Here is a 22854-nt window from a genome sequence, read left to right as displayed (position 1 = left end):
TCACAACTCATGCACGGCCTGCACCAGGCCTCCCCCACACCCTGCAGCACCCCTGCATTCCTTACTTGGGACTCCCACCTCTTCCTGCTAAAGGACCCACGCATCTTGGGATTAGGAAGGCAACTGAGTCTCCCAGGATTGTCATCACTAAGCAACAGCAATTGCGATGGCAATCCTGGTCCCAATTGCCCTTGTAACCCAAGGACTACCTGTACACACATTCATCTACTATTATAGTATATACATGCACGCACATTCTTATTTGTTTAAGTAACCAACAGCATGTGGATATTACTGATTCCCCCTCTTCTGTGATAGGGCATACAAGTGCTATATCAGAACTAGATAAAATATTTTCGATTAATATTCTCTGAGAGTTTGGCCAAAGGGCAGGAATTCTGGGAACTGTGGTTGGAAACATCTGGAAGCACCAAGTTATTCATCTTAAGTGCTAAAATAAGAAAATGTCTAAAGAAGTTAGCTCAGATTAATTATAGGGGAAGGTAGATTCCCCAACCTAGCAGGCTCCAGTTATATTGGATTATAACTCTATGTGGCCATGATAGCTGGGAATTCTGGGAATTATAATCCAATATAAAGAGCACCTGGTTGGGAAAGAATTCCTTTTCTGAAAAACTTTTCAGGAAAACTTGATTTTAAGGGTAACCATTTCTATGTTAAGTAGTGAATATATATATATAAGTTATTCATAAGGTTCACCTATATTACTACAATAGTTTTCTTAACTGTGCCATTATGAATAGTAATATTTACAATCATAATTATATTCTGTAAAGAATATTAATAAAGAGGTGTTCGTTTAATGTATTTGTTCTGAAGTGAAAGAATATATGAGGTAGATCAAGATTAAATTATATTTTATAAGACTAACCTAAACCTAATTAAATATATATGTTGGTTTGGATGAAACTTGCTGGTCCTTGAATTAAAAGCCTTCTTTTGATTTCTGCCCATTGATTTGCTTAGAAAATCTCCATTATTTTATAATGTAGTTCTTTTTATGTTATGGACCCCTTTGACATGTTCAGAAAAATGATTAAAAATTGCATTAAGATTCTATAACTAACTATTCCCTTCTTTTTATTTTTTATGTTCAGCAACATGCAGCCTGGATCATCCCTTTCTTCTGTTACCAAATCTTTGATTTTGCACTCAACACTTTAGTTGCTATCAGCATACTTGTTTATCCAAACACGGTTCGGGATTATCTGCAGCAACTGGTAAAAGACTTTCTTATTCAATATTCAGATTGTTTATGTAAATAATTGTTGTACACTTCACTCTCAGACTATGAGAATAAGGTTTACCTGCCCACACATCCAGGCCAAACATTAAAATTATAAGAATATTAGTAGCCCCGTACATTCCTGTTCTCTGTCAGATGTCTATAGGACCTATAGTGCCCTAAAATTTCTTATAGAGAGCAAAGGTAGGGTTTGCCTCCTTCCTATAATTTGACAGCAACCAATCTTTTTCTGGTTGGAACTGGCACTTTTGGGTTTTTTGGGGGGAGGGGCTTTGAGGATGACAGCAAATGCAGATCAGAATTAGAAGTGACAAGAGAATCAAAAACACTGACAGCTGTGTCTCTAATCCCTAGTTTTGCTGTTATAGTATTGCCAATTTGTTTAGCATATGTGAATGTATTTGAATCAGAATGTCAAGGATGCTAAATCAGCTTCCACTGCTCCAGAAAATAATAGGAGGAACATTATACCAAGAGAAAGTATGCAGTGTCAAAGTGCTGTTTAATCCTCTATGAAGAAATAATTCTGTGCCCCCTTCTTCCCCTCCTATATTTAAGCCCCATCTTTTCCCCAGAGTGGGAAATGTCCTAAATTATATCCTGTAGAGGGGAAAAAAGCAAGAAATTTAAACAGTATTAATGTAGGGTTGTGGGGGAGGGAGAATTCTCAGAAATGGGATGTTGGACCGGAAAATGTATTAAATATTCCACTCAGAGGAACATGGAATTTATTGGAAATAGTTTAATACCGGAATGCTTTCACCTTTAAAGAGCTCTTTGCTCCAAGATTTTTTCCTTAGGGCAAGTTGTTTTCTTTTGTTTTTGTTCTTTAAAAAAGGGGAATAGCTCTAACTCCGTAGCAGCCTGGAAATGTTTAGTGATTTGCTGATCTTGGATTCCGGTCCTTCCCTTCTGTCAGAAGCCTAGAAAGACTTCATATGTTAAAAATTTGTTCACTTCCTTAACACTAAGTAATTAAAATCAATGCTCAAAGCCCTTTTATTAACAGGAGTTTGGTTCTTCCAAGTCAAAGCCCCACATATGTTAAGTTTCTCTCTTTCCTTTGCTTTCACTACTTTCATTCACTGCAGTCTTTTTCAAACTCGGCAACTTTAAGATGTGTGGACTCCCCATGCTGGCTGGGCAATTCTGGGAGTTGAAGTCCACACGTCTTAAAGCTGCCGAGTTTGAGAAACACTTTGTAAGTTCTGGAGGCCAACTCTAGGATGTCCGTGTGCTGAAGAAAATGTCTTCTACCACATTCATGCCTCTGTTAGAGACCCTCTGGGGAAGATTTTGGTGGTGACTGAAGGGCTATGAGTGGGAGGAGACAATAGTCTGTTCATGTAATATTAGATGGCAATTGCTAGAGTTGCTCTGAAACACCTCCACCAAATCCTCTACCCATAGCTCCGTTGTCTCAGCATTTAGCGACGTCTTCTCCTTTCTGTTAACTCGCTGTACTGTCAAAGTACACTTTTTAACAATATCTTTTCTCATCAGCTTTATTAGAATTACTTGTACCTGCCAAAATGATGAGAGACTTTTAATGCTCTTGAATAGGACTCAGAATGAGATTTCTACATTTTTTGAGGATAGACAGACAGATAGGTAGATAGAACATGTGTACATACATACATGTCCTAGATAATAATTCAAGATTGTACAAGATTGTGCAATGGTATCTGAGGCCTCAAAAGATCGCTAGTCTCTGTTCTAAGACAACAATCTCTGTATTGCTAATTAAATAGGACTTTTTGCAATGCATTTATCTTTTCCTTTGAGTTATAAATCAAATCCTTTTCCTATAAACTGTTCCTTACATAGCAGTAGACAGTCAAAATCAGAAAAGGGAGGCACAGTTTGCATGTAGTGATTATCTAATTATGAAGTACAGAAAAGCTCAAAATTTACAACTTGCTATATGTGGGAAATTTTATGCAATGATATGTCAGCCAAAAGCACTAGCAGAAAATTATCTCAACAGAAATAGTTCCATGAGCCTCTGTGCAGTTTGCTCTTTTCAAAATCTGGTTGCTGTATTTCAATAGAAGAGAATATCTGTAGCTCAGGGTTGAACTGTGGAGCCCTTGGTGCTCTCTGAGCTTTGGTTGTTTGCTTGCAGATGTTTCATTACCCAACTAGGTAATATCATCAGTGCTAGTGAGTGTGGGGTTTGTCGTATTTTAGTTAAGTCTAGTTCACAGGCCTTCTCCCTGTTCTCTGATTCTTGGACTTGAGTTACCAGAGCTGCTCGCCTCCTGGGTCCTGCCAAGTGTAGCTCCCTAGCAGACAGGACCAGGACAGGTCTCAACTACTGGTCCTATTGTCCCCATGAGTGACCTGCCCTAGCTTCCCGCCATATCTTCCTCTGCTCATCACAACTCCGATGGAACTGCCTCCCTCCTCCCCTCTGCCAGCTCCATTCCACCCTCCTCCTCACCCACCCTGGCCCTGGAATATATCTAGTCACCCCTTACCCACACCTAACACCACCCCAGCTACCACCTCAGGCTATTTCTGCATCCAGTGCTCACCCTACCCACCTCAGACTCTAGCAGAAACAATCCAAGAAAGATCCAACTTTTTAACTCTAAGGAAGCAATTAGTATCCAATTACTGCCTCATCTCAGTAATGGGCTGGATGAGGGAGAACAACTTGAAATAATATCTAGATAAGGTGGAAATGCTGTTGATAAAGAAAATGCTAGATTTTGGGACTGAGGTGAAACTTGATCTAGACGAGGTTGCACTTCCCCAGAAAGAACAGGCTTCAGTTTGGGAGTATTTCTCGACACTCCCACATCTGTAGATTTGCAGGTGGTGTCTGTGGCAAGAAGGCTGCTTGAAGAGTTATACCTAATGCCCTGATTGTGACCCATTCTGAGCTAGTCGGAGTTAGTGACCATTGTCCATATCTTGGATACAATCTATCTTGACTACTACAATGCAATTTTTGTAGAGTTACCTTTGAAAAGTCTTAGAAAATTACAGTTGGTGCAAAATGCAACACCCGGGCTGCTGACTAGCATAAGGTACAAGGATTATATGATGCCTGTACTAAAAGATCTGCACAGACTACCAATTGTCTACCAAGCATAAGTTAAGATGCTGGTGCTAACCTCTGAAGCCTTAAGTGGTTTAGGACTTTATTGTTTGCAGGGCTGCTTCTCCTGCTATGAACCTACCCAGTTTCTTTGATCAGTAAGCTTTTAGTTGTTAATTTTAAGTCTGGTTTTAATTTTGATTAATTTTGTTTTATCCATTGTATTTTTAATTGTTTTAAGCTGCCTTGAGTGTTGGAATAAACAGAAAGGCAGGGTATGCATTCAGTAATAAATGAATTATTATTATATTGTCCTGGACTGGGAAATGGGTCGAGTGTTGGGATGTTCATATTTCTTGTGTAACTTTTTTTTGCTGTTCCCCAATTTAGCTGCTGCCTTAACTACTGTTAGAAGCTGTCTATTAGTACATGCTCATAAAAAATGAGAGTCATTCTGTAGTAGCTATTCTTAAGTTTTTTTTCTGTCTTGCTCTTAATAAATGTTTAAACCTGTTGAACAAACTTTCAATTTTAAGCTTCAGCATGGATTTCTTCAATATGGTCTAAACATATCATCAAGTAATTAAAACTTTCCAGTAAGTTTGACTCCTCCAGAAGAGACAGGACCCTCTTCCTTTTGAGTTGGTGCACTTAGCATTCCCAACTAGTCTCCACTGAACACTGACTTAACTCCAGATCAATTTAGCTTGAGCAGGAATGCTGCATCATGTTCAGAACATGTCTTTGGACCATCTGACCATACCCAGTTCAGAAGTGGCCAGTGCACCTTTCAGAGGTAGCATGAGAGATAATATGAATCTTGACATATGACTTGCCAGGTTTAGTTTTGAGTTAGAATTGAGTTAGAGCTTAGTTTTCTGGATCAAAGGTCCTTAATTCAATCTATCTAATGTAATAGCATCCATAAGGGATGTGCATGAATTAAGAGATTGTTGAAATTGGGCAAAGTTTTGTATGAAAAGAGAGAGAAAACTGCCATCCTACAAAAATAGATATGTATTCCCAACAAAGTGAAGAGTGATTAAAAATATTGGTTCAGCACATAACCGCAGTTTCTTTTTAAGTAAAGAAGTGAAAGCATTATTGTATAATATTTATCTTCAGTCTGTTATACTTCATCTGGTGGGACTAAACAGTTGGTGCACTTCAGTGAAACTCCAGATGAGGAAAATGTCTTGCTAGCACTTGGCAAAGGAGAAAGGCATACAAAAACATTTGTGTCTGAATGAATCTGGCAGAAACATCAAATAATTGCTGCAGTCTTTGGGAATGAAAAAGAACTTCTTTTCTCCCTCCAGAATTCTGTAATTTAAAATGCAAATATAGAAGACCACTTCTGACTGCTTTGTAAAGTTACAAAAACAGATACACGCAAGTAAGAGTTGCAGTTTCTTCTTTATGGATGAGACTTCACCATGACCATTGTGTCCAGTTCTGACCATCACATGAAGATTTACATGAGGTGGATCAGGTTCCAGAAAAATGACATGAATAAACAAGGGACTAAAAACTTAAGTCCCATGAAGAGAGATTAATAACTTGAGAATGTTGACCCTTCAGAAGAGACATAGACATAACTTTTTTTAATAGCTGCTAGGATGTCATAGACAAGAGCACTGTCATCACCCTTATCATAATGAATGATCTTATCTCAGAGGCAGGGTGCAGAAAAAGGGTTTTAAGTTAAAAGAAGGCAGACTTGGAATGAATATTAGGTACAATAAGAGCACTTCGATAGTAGGACCAATGACACAAAGAGATGATAGGTATGTTCAAGCATGTGTCAGAAATGCTTTAACTTGGATTTCTGCATGGGGAAGTGGTTGGACTTAGTGCTCTAAATAGCCCCTTCCAATTGTGTGATTAAGATGAAGAAGATGATTATATGTGTATTACATTTATATTGCATACATTGTAGAAGAAATTCAAAGTAGGATACATGGTTCTTTCTGCTCCTTTAGTTTATTCTCAAAAGAATCTTTGGGACAGATTAGGTATTGAGATAGTGACAATTTCAACACTGTCTTAGCTGGGTGGAGATTTAAATTCCTGCCCAATATCCTAACTGCTGAACTCTAGCCACAACTTAGTGAACGAATCACAACTGCCTGGATTTATGCAACAGATTAAGTCAAAACCAAACAAATTACAATTTAGTGTAATTTGTACAATGTGTGAATCCAATCTATGATTCATACTTAATTCAACATATGGAACAGAATTTTGTAGCATCCAGAGACTCTGCTGGAGTTTGGTTTTTTATTTTTACTGGAAATGGAAGGTTAGGTATATAAGATGCACCGAATTCCCTAGAGACCTATGCAAGTATTCTTTCCCCAGGCACTATCTTTTCTTCCTCTCACATCCATCCCATGCAACTATGTAAATATGGTCCTTCTAGGGCTGTGGAGATTACTATTCCCAGTTTGTGTCAATATTTTTATTTAAGAAGGTTGAATGATGTTTCCAAATAAATCTTATGGCTCTGGAAACTTATTTTCCTCCTTGGTATAGGCTGCTATCTCTGCTTGTCTCCTAATCTTTTCTACTTGTCTTACCAGATTATCGAGTTGGAGACTGGAGATCAGTTTCGCCTGGAATGTCTCACTTAGGGACATTTGGTTGAACTTGGTCAAAAATCCACTTCAGGCTCTGTGGAATTAATGAGTGGCACCAAATAACTTGAAAGCCAATTTGGTGTAGCGGTTAAGGCATTGGGTTAGAAACTAGGAGACCATGAGTTTTAGTCTTGCCTTAGGCACGAAGCCTGTTGGGTGGCTTTGGGCCAGTCACTCTGTCTCAGCCCTAGGCAGGTGGCAATGGCAAACCTCTTCCAAAAAACCTTGCCAAGAAAACTGCAGGGGCTAGTCCAGGCAGTCACCAGGAGTCAACACTGACTCGAAGGCACACACATACCAAATAACTTGCTCTGCCTGACAGGATGGCCATGAAATTTAAAAATATCCTGATATTCACAGGATACAACCACATTAAACAAACTTTGCTCTGTAAAATATTAAAAAAGAAAGCAGGAAGTTTGATGAGATTGCTAACAATTTCCTTTTAATTTTCAGCCTGCAAACTTCCCCTACAAGGAAGAGATTATGTCAATGAATTCAACCTGCCTAATTGTCATTCTTCTTCTTTGTTTAAGTATCACATTGGCTTTCAAGGTAAGCATGCATCGATTAACATATTTTTACCCACCTTCTACTTAACAATATGAACTGGGAAAGATAGGAAAAGGCAGGAATTGCAGCAAAAGTTATTTGCAGACCAACACAGAGAAACTGGAATACTGTAGCAAGAATGGGGCTAAATCCAAAGGATTGCAAGGAAAACAATGTCCTAGCTTGATAACAGGGTCACAATCACATATGTGGGTGTCCTATGAATTTTACAGAACGAGCCAGCCTTCCCCTAAACTGGTGCCCATGAATTGTATTGGAACTATATCTGTTTGAATCCACCAGTACCAGGATGGTGAAGTCTAATGAGCTGTTAGAGTTGTTATGTGCAAAGCAGCAAAACATGCTTTTATTTCAAAAGTGTCAGACTGGTGAGCTGTATTCAGTGGCTTTGCTTTTCAGGGTGAAAGTAGGCCAAGATGATGAACTGATTGTTTCGGGACAGGGAAAGCCTTTCAGTGGGCATTACAAAAGCTGTCTTTTAAAAACTGTGAAAAGATGGTTGTAAGCTATATGCTCAATAGACTGCTTGTGTCCTTATTTTGTCTCTGACTGAGAGAAATACAAGCCTGGTGTATGTATGTCAGTGTTCCAATTTGAATTCTTTGTGCTTTGCATAAAGCTGATACCTATTTGTAGATTTAGGGGATCTGTGTGATAAAAGCCATCATCAAGTAAGTTGTCTCATTCCCCATTCATATAGCAGGTGATGCCTGTTCCCCATACTGAAATGAGAAGTATAATATCTCTGTGCTCATTCCTATTTTTAATTATCGCTATCTTAAGTAACAGAGGAAATCACTGAGCCTAGAAGCACGCGGCAGGTAGAAGTGGCCACCTCTGATAGATCAGTGCTGAGCTGAACAGTGCTCCCATAATTTTGGTCTCCAAGTTAAATCTTCCTTACCTTCTATTTTGACTTTGGCATATGTCTCCCATTGTTCAAAAGGGGTTATATTCCATATACATCTAAATAATACTTAGATGTATATCACAAATCATATCTAAATGATCCATCTAAATGAATTATGCTATTACTTAAATATAACAAGCTTGTTTTCAAAAAAAAAATACAGTATCTATCTCTTCTTTATATTAAATTTTGATTTAACTCACTGGTAGTCTTAATATAAATCCTTCAAGACATTCATTGTGAGATAGTCTAAGGGTGCGTTTAGCTTCTTTGGGGATTGGCACTTTTGGAAAGAATTGCCAAGATCCGGTAGTCTAAACCAGGCCCTAAATGTCATGAGACAAAGACAAATACAGGCCATCATCAACAGAATAGAGATGTCAGTATTTACCGTATTTTTCCGACTAAAAGACAATACTTTTTTTCTAAAATCCTTACCCTAAAAATTGAAGGGCGTCTTATTCAAGGAAGTCAGCCGAGAATCGCGCGGTTGCAAAACTGCCCATACTTTGTTTCTGCAGAGAGGCTTCCTCCTATTGCTAGCCTCCAATCACGAGTGAAATAGCTTGTCTCCCAAACAGACTTCCTCCAATCACAAGCCTGATGTAACTGACGTCAGCTGATGCTGAACAAACCAATTAGAGGAAGGCTGTTTGCAGAGACATGCTATCTGCAGTCACTCGTGCTTGAATGTAATCAGTTATGCAAAAGAGCCTGGAAATAGAGCTGCAGAGAGACGGTTTGGACCTCCTCCCACCGAGTGTATCAGGTCAATGTTAACTAATTACTAAATAAAAATGTGTTCTGCGCTATCTTTAAAATATTGATTTCTTAATTTTGGGTTGGAAAAGTGGGGGTCGTCTTGTACATGGGGGCGTCTTATTTTCAGAAAAATACGGTAGCTGCTTTCCTACTTATGGACCGTTGGGCAGGATTTGCAATGCACAATGTCAAAAATAAGCAGTGTTTGGAAACCCTTGCCAGAATTTGTGATATTGATTGTATCCACAATTGCTGTGTGTCACAGACTAATAGAAGATAAATTGGTGGTAACATGTATTTACCTCCTTCCCCCATATTCTCCTCAGGGCAATCCTCAAATCTAGAGGGTGGCCCTCCCAGATTGATTTGGGTTGCCCCCAGTTGTAAGGGAAACATCTCTTACTTGTGCAAGCAGAAAACCACTCCTTTTTGTTGGGTGTGGACCAAGGGCAGGGACTGTGGTGCCAACATGTGCCAATATGCCCACAGATTCTTCCTTGATGCCCCTTAGTCTCCCTGCATCATCTGATTTATTTTATTTTTTAAAAAGTTTCTTCTAATTAAAAAGATGAAATTGGGAGTTAACATGCTGCACAGTGAAATGCCAGCCTATGGCAGAGTCTTACAAAAGTCTGATAAGCAGTGTTAGAAAATAAAATTAGTGAGTGAAAGCAGCACAATGCTTTGTTTGGAAACAAGGGTAGTAAGAGGGCTAGAGGTGGTTGTCAGGGAACTTATTAGCTATTTTGTGCCTATACATTTTGCTCTTCACCATCCTAAAATCTGCTCACAGTAATATATAACTGTAATTAACTTCTTATTTATACAATGATGTATAGATACTTGAAGATTTTTTATCGCTCTTCTCCACTTTGCTATTGTTTTCTCTCCTTGTTTTTCATGATGAAATTATTAGTGCAATTAATTTATAACCCCATTGTGATTTCTCTTCACCTCTTGGGTGCAAGTTATTCAGACTGAATACTACTTACGAATCTTGGATATGATGTTTCTCCTGATGCGGAAGGTTTAGGCTTCTTTGCAACCACCTTGCACTTTTGGCTCATTTTGTATTTAGGGACCTATAAACCTCAACTCTTGTTCTCATCAGGGTTATTCTTAAAGTCACTTGCCTCCTACTTTAGTTGTTTGTTCAAATTTTCATTTGCTCCAGTCTCATTCAGTTGTCTGCCATCCGCTGATTACTTGGCCATCTGTATCTTGAAAAGTAATTTTGAATTAGGGAAAGTTTTGATTGATACCTTCTCTTCTTGGAAAATGAGATGGATTGTTCTATACTTTGGGGGTCATGGAGATAAGGAAAATAATCTTCTTTGAAGTATTATTTACTTTCTTTTATTAAAGATGATTTTTAATTTTGTTATTGTTTAAGTCATCTATTGAAGCCTTGTGCTGTGTTAGTGGCCCTTTAAAGCTTTGTAAAACTAACCACTGGATCTTATTAATCTTTGGCAAGACACACAGCACTGCTTTGTGGTTTCCTGTACATGGAGATCTTTTATGTTTGGCCATCCTTACTTTCTTCTGCAGCGTTTTTTAAAACATTCAGCAGATTGCATTTGCTTAATCCAAAAATAAATGATTCCACTGAGCCAGTATATGCTAATTAATATTATACTTAATCATGTTTAAGAGATTACCGTAATGTTAACATTGGTAAAGGGAAAAGGTTAGTAAGATAAAAAACAATTGCTGTTTTAGAAAAGGGAGAAAACTGAAATAAATCCTCTGACTTTTTAAATGGGCTCCTGGACTTTGTTAATAGAATGTTCGTTTGTTTGGAATGGAATGGAAGAGCAAGGAAAACACACTTGGTTGTGTTTTTAAAAGTTCCAAGGGTTTGATAATTGCTGATATTTCCTACTCAAATAATTTTGTGGAATAGGATTTTTCAGATTAAGATTGCCTGATCTCAACTGGAGAGCTGGTTCGTTGTACTAGTTAAAAGTACTAGGCTAGAAACTGGGAGGCTGTGAGTTCTAGTGCTGCCTTAGGCACGAAACCAGCTGGGTGACCTTGGGCCAGTCCCTCTCTCTCAACCCAGGAAAGGAGGCAATGGCAAACCACTTCTGAAAAACCTTGCCAAGAGAACTGCAGGGACTTGTCCAGGCAGTCACCAGGAGAGATGACCGACTTAAAGGCACCCCCCACCCCAAAAGGTCTCAGCTGCAAAAAAAAGAAGAACCGCTAGATGGCAGCAAACAGTTAAAGGAGTTTCTGCATCTTTTTGCTGCCATGTTTTTATGTTTTGAAACTGGTAGCCGAAGTTCGGCAAAATCAATGAGTTGTAGCAACTCTCAGGTTCATATGTGTCCCATTCCCCGATACACACCAAAAGAAACAAAATGCCCTACTTTTTGCATAGGGTACTCTGGGCAGTGTACGGCAATTAAATAAACCAATAAACATTTAAAAACAAGCATTATTAAAAATATAAAACAATCAATTATTGAAAGTACAAACCACCAGGCACAGGAGAGAGTAGATATTAACAGTGATGGAGGCATCTTAAAATGTCGCCAGTCCCCTGGGACCCCAGGCTTGCTGACATAGCCAGGTCTTGAGGGACTTACAGAACAATAACAAGGATGGAACTCTCCTCCCTTTGCATGTGTGTGTGTGTGGGGGGGGAGCAGAATGTTCCATAAGGTGGGCGCCATGGCAGAGAAGGCCCACCTCCTAGGACCCACCAAGCGTAAGTCCCTAGCAGACGGGACCAAAGCATACCCTTTTATGCACTATAAAAGCAGTTCATGGCAACTTAAAGGTCTTTCAGCAGAATGAAAGGCTTTTAAGGACAGATCAGCAGGGAAGAGGTAGACAAAAAGAATTGCCATTTCAATATAGTTCTGCATTTATGTGGGTGGTGTGTTGGTGTGTAAATCTCCAAGGCATCTGGTTTTGCTAGCTTACTGAATTTAGTAGATCATATTCTCAGATACATGTGGTGGGTGATGGCTGTACCAGGTGTCAGTTGTGGGTGAGCTGTCGGTGTTTGTTTTTTAATTAGAAACCCTTGTGAGCCAATTGGAAGCCCCTTTTGGACTTTTTGCAAGAGACAGAAAAAAATGAAATTATGATTTATGGATTTGATGATTAGTTAAAATAAGTTATACAAAATACATGTGTTACGATGTAGCTTTAGAGTAAGAGGTCACTGTATGATTTATCTATATCTGCTGTATAAGAGGTCAGAAGTCATTCTTTTTGTAATTTTTCCTTTCCTTTCTTTACTTTTCATCACTTTTGTATTCTTTATTTCTAACTTTCTTGTTCTCTATTTATCTCTTCGATTATTAGTTCTTGTTTGCTTTTATCTTTATGCTTTTATAACTTAATGAAGTTCTTATTTTAAAAAAGAAACCCTTGTGAGTCTGGCTTTCAAAGAAAAAGACGGAAAAAGTGTAGATTTGGAGTGCTATGACTGTGCACATTTTTGTGACTTTTAAAAGAGTGTGTATATTCCATTGGCTCTGGTTTATATCACTAGATCTCATTAATCCTTGCAAGCAAATTTACAATGAGATTAATCCTCACAAGGAAATATTTGAAGCCTTGATATGCATGTAAAATAGGAAGGAGAATATCCAGATTAATTTTCAAAGGGAACTTACTACAGCCTTTTTACTGTGAGCAAAGGCACTTGTCTATAATGATTTAAATAGTTGTTTTGCTATTTTCACTCCCAACATTCCAGTCTTGGCCTAACCCTATTTTTAATGTGTTATTTTAAAGATCTTTTTTGTTAAATTTAACTATTTTAAATAAGTGCAAAACTGCTCCCGTGAAAGGAGAGGAGCTTTGTGATTCATCTATACTAACCAACGTTCTGCACAGTTGGCTTTTGGAAACAAGACAGAATGGAAAAAAGAAATCTCTTAAGCAGCATATAACGCATTATGGCAGCTTCTCCAATTAGAGTACCCTCCCAGAAGTCCTAGGCCAGCACAGTCATAGCTGAAGGTGCCAGAGTTTGAGAAGGCTGCACAGTGGTGAAGAAATTTAGTGCATAGTTTAACATATGTCTTCTTCCTCTTCTCCACCCATTTTCCTTCCAGGCCTATTTGATCAGTTGTGTATGGAACTGTTATCGCTACATTAATAACAGAAACAACTCCGATGTCCTGGTCTATATTACTACTAATGACACAGCGGTAAGCTTGTTGGGGTTGACTGGGGCTTTGAGAGTTTCCTGAGTTTGGATGGGAAGACCTGTTTTGGATGGTACAAAATCCAATGGGATGGGAACCTTCAGTGATGCAACCTTTGACCAGCATAGCTGCTGCTTTCCTGGGTACTTATAGGGGAATGATGGGTCCTCTTATGCTGAGAAAACAAGTTGCCCACATCAGACATCACTTTCACCGGGCTCTGGATTGGATCTGTTCACCAAGGAAAGATCAGTTACTAAGTTAAATCTTCATCTCTGGAGAAACTGTCCGTAGTTCTGGATAATGTATGTTTGGGAACATCGCCAGGGAATGCTTTTGTCTTCCTGTGTCATGCTTAGGCTTCACAAAGACACCTGGTTGGCCATTACTAGTAACAAGATACTGACTAAAAGATCTTTATAGTAAGTTCATGTACTGTTAAGCCATGATTTGATTTTAACCATGGTTTGTTGAATAATCCCAAATTAATGTGGTTCAGACACTGCACTTGGCCATGAATCTTTGGTTATAAACCATAATGGCTCATAGTACATTAAATCAAAAACAAATGAAGTATACTATGGCTTAGGTTGGTGTTTAAACCCAGATCTGACAGGATACTTTCAATGGTCTTATATTTACAGTTGCATTGTTCAGAGAGAGAGAGAGATCCTTACCTGCCAAGATGTGCCCAAGCCTTGTTCTTATGTTGCCCATCCTTCTGCTGCTGCTTCCCTTATTCTCTTTTCTGCATGCCGTTATTTAGCATTTCCTAGTTAATGATCTGTTACATGCCTTTTATCTAAACCTGAAGTTTTGAATATCAGAATTGGAACAAGCCAACACTTAACAAAACATCAAACTAAAATTTCAGATCGTAACTTGTTCCAACCTTGATGCTGAAGTAGATATTAGGGTAAATGGGACTTTAAAAAAATCTTATAGCAGGCATCCTGAATCTTGCATTCTCCAAAAATGTTGGGATGACAACACCCAATACTGGCTTCCAGTTGGCCTATCAACTCTGAACTGGATCTCTATCAGTAGGTGCTGGTTCCTATGAAGAGCAGGAATATCTACAGTCTGTTCCCCTTCTTCCCCCAAAAGAGTCTGTTCTTAAGCCTGGGAAGTCTTAAACAAAAAGAGTATGATCAGTGATAGCATTGTAAATTTCAGAATGTTCTGGATTCAGAAGTAACAGTGCAATTAAATCCTTTTGCTTCAATTCCCAGAACTGTCCACACCCTGATATGGAAGATCCAGGAACATAGACATTTTCCCTTAAAATGTGCTCTGAAATAGACCCAGTAAACCCATTTCTTGGAGATGTCTTTGTAATGACTCCCAGATGATCCTGCCACAGTACACTGTATATTTTATATGTCACTTCCCCTGATAAATGCATGTTCTTTGTCTAGAGAGAGTTCTTCTGTTTTCTAAAAGTTAGTATTGTCTCTATATGTAGGCAGCTATATATTCTCTCACACACTGCATGTCTTCTGGGGAATGCTTTGGCAACACAGAGAATTCAAAGCTATAAATTATCTCTGGGCAGTCCACTTCCATCTGTAACTGCTCCAGAGAGGGTTGCTTCCTGCACAGTTAAGCAGGAAGACAAACTGGGCCGTACTATTTGACCGATGATATTTTATTAAGAAATAGCTCCAGCTGTCCATAGTTTATGTATTTCAGATAGACTCTTGAAAAACTATGTTCTAAGTCCTGTGAAATATTCAATAATGGTTGCTTGCTCATTTATTCATTCACTTTGCTTGTATGGTGCCCGTTCCCAGAGCTGTGGTGGCTCACAGTATCAACATATAAAATGATTATCCCAAACCCTCAAATATATATAACAACAAAAGGAGCAAAACAAAACACAAAAACCAGCTTCAGTTGCAACATACCCTTTTCATGTCTAAGAACAGGTAGGTCTTCACAATTTTGCTAAAGCCCAAGAGGGAGAAAGCTGACCAAATCTCTGCCAGCAGGGTGCAGCTGCTGAAAATGTGGTTTTGGGTAGCTGTTCAAAAGGCGTGGAGAGAAGAAAGATCTCTAAGGCACTCGGCAGTGCAGAGGTCTTGGCAGATCTCTTGTCTCCCACCAACACTGAATGGACAGTCGTGTGAAAAAGAAAGCACACCCTCTTTGAGTTCTGTGGTTTTAGGTATCAGGACATCATAAAAGTCATCTGGTCCTTAGCAGTTCTCAGAAGTAGGTAAATACAACCTCAGATGAACAACAACACATGACATATTACGCCATGTCATCAAGTTCTGAATATCAAAAAAGCAGTTAACAAGCAATTTCCAGAAGTAATTAAGAAAGGAAATGGGCAAACCCAGTGTCTGTTTGAACCATGGCTTGGGCAAAGCTGACTTTCCCTCAGCTTCCAGAGCTCTTAAACCCACCGGAGGCCACTATTTTATGGCCTCTTCATGGGAAGCCTTTGTATGGAGTGCTTGTGGGCAATCCCAGTTCCTCCCCTTTATCCGGAGAGGAATTCTGAGGCGGCGATCCATTCACTGTCTCCTCATTCTGCTGTGGTCATTGGCTCCACTAAATGTGGAGCCGTCTTCAGTCTGCCATTGCTTCCCTGGAAGTCCCTCAGCAGCATTTCTCAAGAGCTTCACAAGTCTCATTCTAGCACGTTGCTACTCCTCAGTGGAAGGTGGACTGGTGCTCCAAATCACCAGCTGCCTCAGTCAACATTTCAAACTGAAGGGCCAGCTACACCATCACCTAAAAGTTGGGGAACCTAATGCAGAAATTCCAACACTGAGTTCATCTGCTGATGGTCTTTAGCTTGCACACTTGCTATCTCAGATATCATTATCATCAGAGCTGGAAAAGGCTGAAGTTCATTTGGCAGTCAGTTCAATGATTTGCCTTTCCATGTTTGCACTGTGACATTTGACTGAGAAATAACGGCTTCCTGCTGCTGCTAAGTGCTCATCCCAGATGTGCTGGTGTGAAAAGAATGTCTTCTGTAACACAACAGTGATTTAACAAAACAAAACAAAAAAGTCCACAACCAATGTGCAGAGTTTTATTTGAGCCAATTTCACTGATCAAAACATATGGAAACCACCTGTAGGGACTATTTGCTGTATTCCAGTTTGAATTGGCTTGTTCTTGAACCATTTCCGTTCTGAAATTGCTCCACTGAGTCTTGTTTTAATGTGTGATGCTGCAAATCAGCTTTAGGTTCCTTGGCTCCAAAGTTATAGATCTACTAGCTAAATCCACAACTGCATATGACAATGTAGAAGACATCTTCCTCTGCCCCATTTCTTTCAAAATTCCTGAAAGTGCGAGCTCTTTTTCAGAAGTAATTAAAAAAGAAATGAGATCTTCCTGGTTGTAATTCAAGGCTGAAGATGGTTTGCAAAGATCTGCACCTTTGTGAAAATATGAAAAGTCCCACAACATTGTTTAAGATTGAGGGGTCTACTGATTTAACTTGCAACCCTGTGGATCACTGGCATGTGTTAAATTTACAAAGCAGGAATATATATACAACACAAAAGGACTGACTATACAGCATCTATGAACTGTGAAAGTGTTATTTCTACCCAGTAATGTCTGTGAACAATAGTTGAAAATGCTCTGAAGAGGGAGGAGTTGTAGGAAAATGGTCTGAGGGTATACTGGAAAGTTACAGATTAAAATGTTTTGGTTTTAAAAAACGTTATTCATCAATTAATTTTCCTGTTAAAAGAAACACTCTCCTTATAAAAGTTGACTTTTTTCCCCAGTAGTAATTGTTCTGTATGTGGGCTCTTCCATTTTTTGGTGATTATCAGCCCACTCAAGTGGGGCTTCTGAGAACCCCTGCTTTTAACCATACATTTTTCAGAATCATCTTTCTTTCTCCTCAGGTGCTGTTGCCATCATATGATGACCCTGGAAATGGCCCGGGCAAAGATCCTCCTCCTCCTCCTTATGTGTCTGCCTAAGTGTGAAGTGCACCGAAAGAACCAATCATATTACTTTTCAGAACATCCAAGCAATAGATCCTTTCACTTTCAAGATGGACGTGCAAGATCCCAGATTTATTTATAGATTATTTTAAAAATGTGTTTTGTGTTTTTTTCTTTTGCCTAAAACATCACTGAACTGGCTTGGTTTAACAAAGTTTACTATAATCGCACTGTAGGTTTTTTCTTCATGTAACCTGTATTTTTAGTCCCACCCTACCTGTGTGTGGAAGTTTTGCTAGTTTAAATTGCAGAATTTCCAAATCAGTAGGAAGAATCATGTCTCAACTTACATCTCTCAGCTGCATTTAGATTTACCCTTCCATTAATCCAGAGGCAGGCAAACTGTAGTCACATCACCCTCCCCACCAGCAGCTTATATCACACTGTTGACGTTTGGAGGCAAAATGACCAAATTTCAGAGGAATTTCAGGCTGTAGGGTGGATCAAGGGCAGAGAAAAACATTATTTATCTCCCTCCCCCACAAATAGGGACATATGTTCCTTTTCCTACTCTAACCCCCCCAACTTAAAAAAAATAGAACAACATTATGGCCCTGCTATTCCAGAAATCATAGGTCATTAAGAGGGATCCCATGGTTCTTCAGGCAGCCATGTCGCATTCTTAAATATTGTTCATCCATGTGTAAACTGAATGGCTCTTTCTGTTCATAGAATGGACAGGCTCAGACTCCCTTTTGGGGAACAAAAAAGTGTCTCTTTTTTTTTCTGAAATAACTTTATTAGGTTTTTTTAAAATAATGAGATAAAAACAAGAACTAATTAAGATAGAAAGTAGAAAAGAGAAAAAGTAGAAAGTAGAAAAGAATGAAAAAGAAAACAAGATCAAAAGTGCAGAAAGAAAAAGAAACGCAAAAGAAAAGTGACTTCCAACTTTCTTTTACAACAGATATACATATAAAGTTGCTTTAAGCTCTTACTCTAGGTTTACAACATAACTTTCATTTTTTCAATTGTCTACTATTATTTCTAATCAGGGATAGAAGAATGTCACTCTCCTCATTCCCTTGTAGCTCCTGATCCTGTGTCAATTCCCACATTTTTCCAGAGCCACTTTACAGCACAGCACTGATAAAAAATTACTGCAAATCATCTCCGTGTTATAGAGGAAGAGGTAGAAACCTTGGCTCAACATCTTAAAAGTTTCTTTACAGCAGGGCTTGGTTACCAGTCAGCTCTTCAAGCATCCAACAGCATCCTGCAGTCTTCTCCCCAAATAATTAAACATGAATAGCCAAAATTGCTTCATCTCTAAACTGCCTGAGCAAATTGTGTGAAATCTTGAGGATCTCATACCCAAGAACTCAACACAATCACATGAGAAGGTGATTTTTGTGTAAAGTAAAAAGGAAAGTTGTTTAAAGGTGAACTGTCTTATAGGATGGACTAAATTTGATGTGTTCCAGTATGGTCTTAGCTGACAGCGGCTTTCTTCAGTCTGATGTTTCCATAAAAACTGAACCACAGTTCCCATTATCCCCAGCTGGAATAGCCAGCCACTGTGCTGACTGGAGGATATGAAAAGAGTTGCAATTTAAAACAGTGGGAGGGTGCCAGGCTGGGAACTACAGATCAAGACATTTAATCTACTCCCTCAAGGGCAAATTGAGCCAATCTCTAATACAGGTTGTCCTCACTTAACGACCACAATAGGGACTGGAAAATTGGTGGTTGAGTGGGACAGTCATTAAGTGAGTCACCACATAACCAGACCTGATTTTACGACCATTTTTATGATGGTCATTAAGCAAATCACCACAGTTGTTAAGCAAATCACATGGTCGTTAAACAAATCCAGCTTATCCAATGGACTTTTTTGCCAGAATTCACTTAACAACCATGATGATTTGCTTAACAACTGATGTTAAAAAATATCACAAATCACAATCACTTGACCGTGGGGGATAATGCAACGGTTTGTGACAGTCGTAAGTGCGAGTACAGGTTGTAAAGCACTTTTTCTGAGGCCATCGTAACTTTGAACTGCCATTAAATGAACCATTGTTAAGCGAGGACTATCTGTATAGTGCTTCAGGTTTCTTTATCCTGAGGTCAAGCTATTCATTTTCCTGCTGTCAAAGTTCTAGCAATATCCTTTTGCCTACTTAAGGAATCCTGCTCAGCAGTTACGAATAATGGGAACAGACAGTGTTTAAATATCATTGATTTAAATAGATGTTTTAAACAACTTTTCAAAATCCTTCCCTCCCCCACTGAAATCAAGGGTAATGCTCATATCCTCTGTGACTTTGGATCAGACTATCCATTATTTCAGTCACTTTGTCTAAGTGAAAGCTAACTGAGCAGTCAAAATGTTTGTGATGTTTTGGGAAATTAAATATGCCATTTTAGGGTCCCTGTACTAATGCTGGAAAGAGCACTCTTAATGGTTACCTTGACCACATCATTCTGTGTGGGTTCTGCTGTCTGCTTTAGTGTAAGAATTTAACACTCCTATTTGTTTGCATTTGGATAAGTCCAGTGACAGTGCTAATGCCTGGGACTGTGGCAAGTAGTAATACTAATGCTTTCAATATGTCTTACAGCCATTATCATATAACTTCGTAACAACCTTATACGGTAGGCCATTATTTCCATGTCTCATTATGTTATTTCGAATACTCATAAATAAGCTGCCTAGAGTTGCCTTCATGACTGAGGCAGCATACACATTGACTGAAAGAATAAGTTAATAACATCATTCTTACAAGGGAACCATTAAATCAGTTAAACATAAATATGACTATCTTCAATCCTACTGATTTCAAACCTGTGTTTCTTAAACATACTGGTGTAGGTTTGCCTGAGAAGTTGGAATATAATCAGAAAGCTATAAATCAATAGAATTATTGTTTACTTTTCATTCCTTAAAAATGGAATCCCTCTCCCTTTCTGAGAGGTTCATGCATTACACTAAGCCATAGTTTGCTTAAATGAACCACAGTTGGCTTTGTACACATGCCAACATTAAGAAAGCCAGATTGTGGCTGGCTGTGATATGTAAACTCAAAAAAAAGATTATGAAGAAGCTGGGGACAATTGTTCCAGGACACTTCTCCATTTGGCCTATGCATAAAACAGATTATATATTTATCCCAGCTGTTGAAAATCGTTGGTAGAACACATGCCTTAAATGCAGTACATCAAAGGTTCAGTTCTAGTCACACTCACATAATCTTCCATTTTTCCCCAACAGTTTTTGAAATGTTTGTGGAACTGGGAAACAGAACTGGTGGGTAATGGAATGAGAGCACTGGAAACAGCAAATTTGTTCCTCCTTGGGTGATTTAAAAGAAAGAACTGATAGATGCCCACACTTCCAGTGCAGGCAATTTGTAATTATGTGCTAACTTGCTGATTAGGCAATGAAGTGTATCCTACTTGCTAAATCAATGCACTGACCAGGAATTCTCCACATACAGTGGTGCCTCGGATCACGAACGCTTCTGTTCACGACCAATTCGGGTCACGAACAGCTCCGGTCGCAAAATTTTGCCTTCATTCGCGAACGCCGGATCGGGTCACAAACAGGATCCGCAGCCATTTTCCCTCCCGTGACACGATCCGCGGCCATTTTCCCGCTCCTGACATGTGGTCGTAGGGAGGGGGACTCTCCCTCCAAGCAATAGCCGCCTCCCTGTCCTCCACACCAGAACAGATTAACGGTAATTACATTGAACCTTATGGGAAAATTTGCTTCGGGTCGCGACCAATTTGGGTCGCAACCAGAGTCACGGAACCAATTAAGTTCGTGAACTGAGGTTCCACTGTAATAGGTTTTTCTTTTGTTACGCAGATCACTATTACACTGGATTAGGCCTTACAGCCAATTTAAATTCCTATTTCCTTTAGTTTTGGTTTGCCTGGGCTGGATGTTATGCTAGGTGTTCATTTTGGTTTACTATTTTTATTTTGTGAAATTTTAAAACATCTGTATGAAAGTATACATATTTCTCATTCAAAACTTGTGGTAAAATTATCTCTAATAAAAGGATTATTTCCTCATATGTTTGCACGTTTCAATAAATGTCCTTATTAATACAAGTATCAGATCAGAAAGATCTGAGTTGAAGTTCTATTCAACTATAAATCATTGAGTGAGTCATCTGAGAGATGATGATTTGGGGCCAATCTATCTCAGAGTTGCTGTTGTTAACGTAAAATGATGTAGGATCCTCACATACATTGCCTTGGCTCCTAGAGGGAAGGTGGAATACAAATGTAAAATCAACTCTTATGATGGAGTTCTTCTATTTATGTAGTTTAATGCCCCTTCACCATACTTTTATTTCTTTCATTATTTCTCCCCCTTTTCAATTCCCACTGCAATCAATGTTGATTTGAGGAATGACAGTCAAGGTGTTCACAGGAGGGAGGGTCAAAAAAGTCAAGATGGCAGCCTCTAGTACACTATCTTGAGGATTTTTTAATCTCTCCATCCCATGGACACCCCTGTTCATAGCTTAAGCTGTTTCTGAAGACAGAGCTAGGAGACAAATGAGCTGGGGGTCTTCCCCCCAGCACTTCTCGTTTCTAAAAGAAGGATGGCTAGAAAGCTAACTGTTGTGCTCTTCTAGGGAGAGGAAAGAATTTGTGGGCAGAACATTAGTTGCAGCTAATGCTCACATATGGACGTTGAGCACAATTACTGGTTTTTTTTTAAAAAAATGCAGAGAGCTGCACATTCACAGACAGTTAAGGATTTTAAAAAACATGGCAGTAATTGAAACCTGCAATTATAGTGCAATAGATTGTGAAAAAGAAAGACCTTCCTAAACTCTGTTCTGTACTTAATAATGGAATGTATTACCTCGTGATCATGTTTTAAACACAACGATGCATCCTATGCATTGCATTTTGAATGTTACTACCACTTTTTTTGATGATCTTGTATAGCTTGCAGCACACAGTCGTTGATGTGGACCGAATAGAGATATTGGCAATCCTGATGTTTAGCATATATTACACACAGAGCAATGTATGATAAATCCCCTTTTTAAAAGTAAGGCATGTAAGTTGGCCTGCACAGATGTAACAGGAACATAGTGTGCACCTATCACTGTTCCCATGCACTAGAATTTAGTACTCCTGAGAAGACATACTACCTAGCTCTCTTATGACTCTTGATTCTTTTGATGTTCTATAGCCTAGTATTGTACCAAATTTAACACTCTTATTTTTTTACCTCTTGTATTAAATAAGTTTCTATCTCCATTATTGTAGATTATTCTTGGCACTGTTATTTCCCACCCAGCCTTCTCATTTCAACAACTGTTTTCCTTGGATGTGTATTTGTATATTTGGCACAGACTATTAGAAGTTGGGAACTCTTATTCTGAATTACTTCATTGTATAATTCTACCTTTCCTTTAAATAGCTGTGGGCAGTATGTATGGACTAATTCCATTTATTTCCTATATATGTTTAATATATTAGGCAAAGAAAACATTATTTCATAGCTGATTGATAGTACTGGTACCTTAT

At 38.8% G+C, this 22854-nt stretch overlaps 1 protein-coding gene across 1 annotated transcript in view; it reads left to right on the top strand.

Annotated features, from left to right (window-relative positions):
• Positions 1-21375, top strand: part of LAPTM4B (lysosomal protein transmembrane 4 beta) — a 44984-nt gene extending 23609 nt beyond the window's left edge. The window contains exons 4-7 of the mRNA XM_088149098.1: positions 1119-1241; positions 7409-7507; positions 13277-13372; positions 17251-21375. Coding sequence (XP_088005224.1) covers positions 1119-1241; positions 7409-7507; positions 13277-13372; positions 17251-17328 — 396 coding nt within the window. The 3' untranslated portion in view covers positions 17329-21375. The remainder of the gene's footprint in view (positions 1-1118; positions 1242-7408; positions 7508-13276; positions 13373-17250) is intronic.
• The last annotated feature ends 1479 nt before the right edge of the window (positions 21376-22854 follow it).

This window comes from Python bivittatus, unplaced genomic scaffold (assembly GCF_059951505.1).
Source record: "Python bivittatus isolate LINGU-HERP-01145 unplaced genomic scaffold, Pbiv_v1 ctg000590_np1212, whole genome shotgun sequence".
Classification (NCBI taxonomy): domain Eukaryota; kingdom Metazoa; phylum Chordata; class Lepidosauria; order Squamata; family Pythonidae; genus Python; species Python bivittatus.
This window is presented reverse-complemented; position numbering and strand designations above follow the sequence as displayed.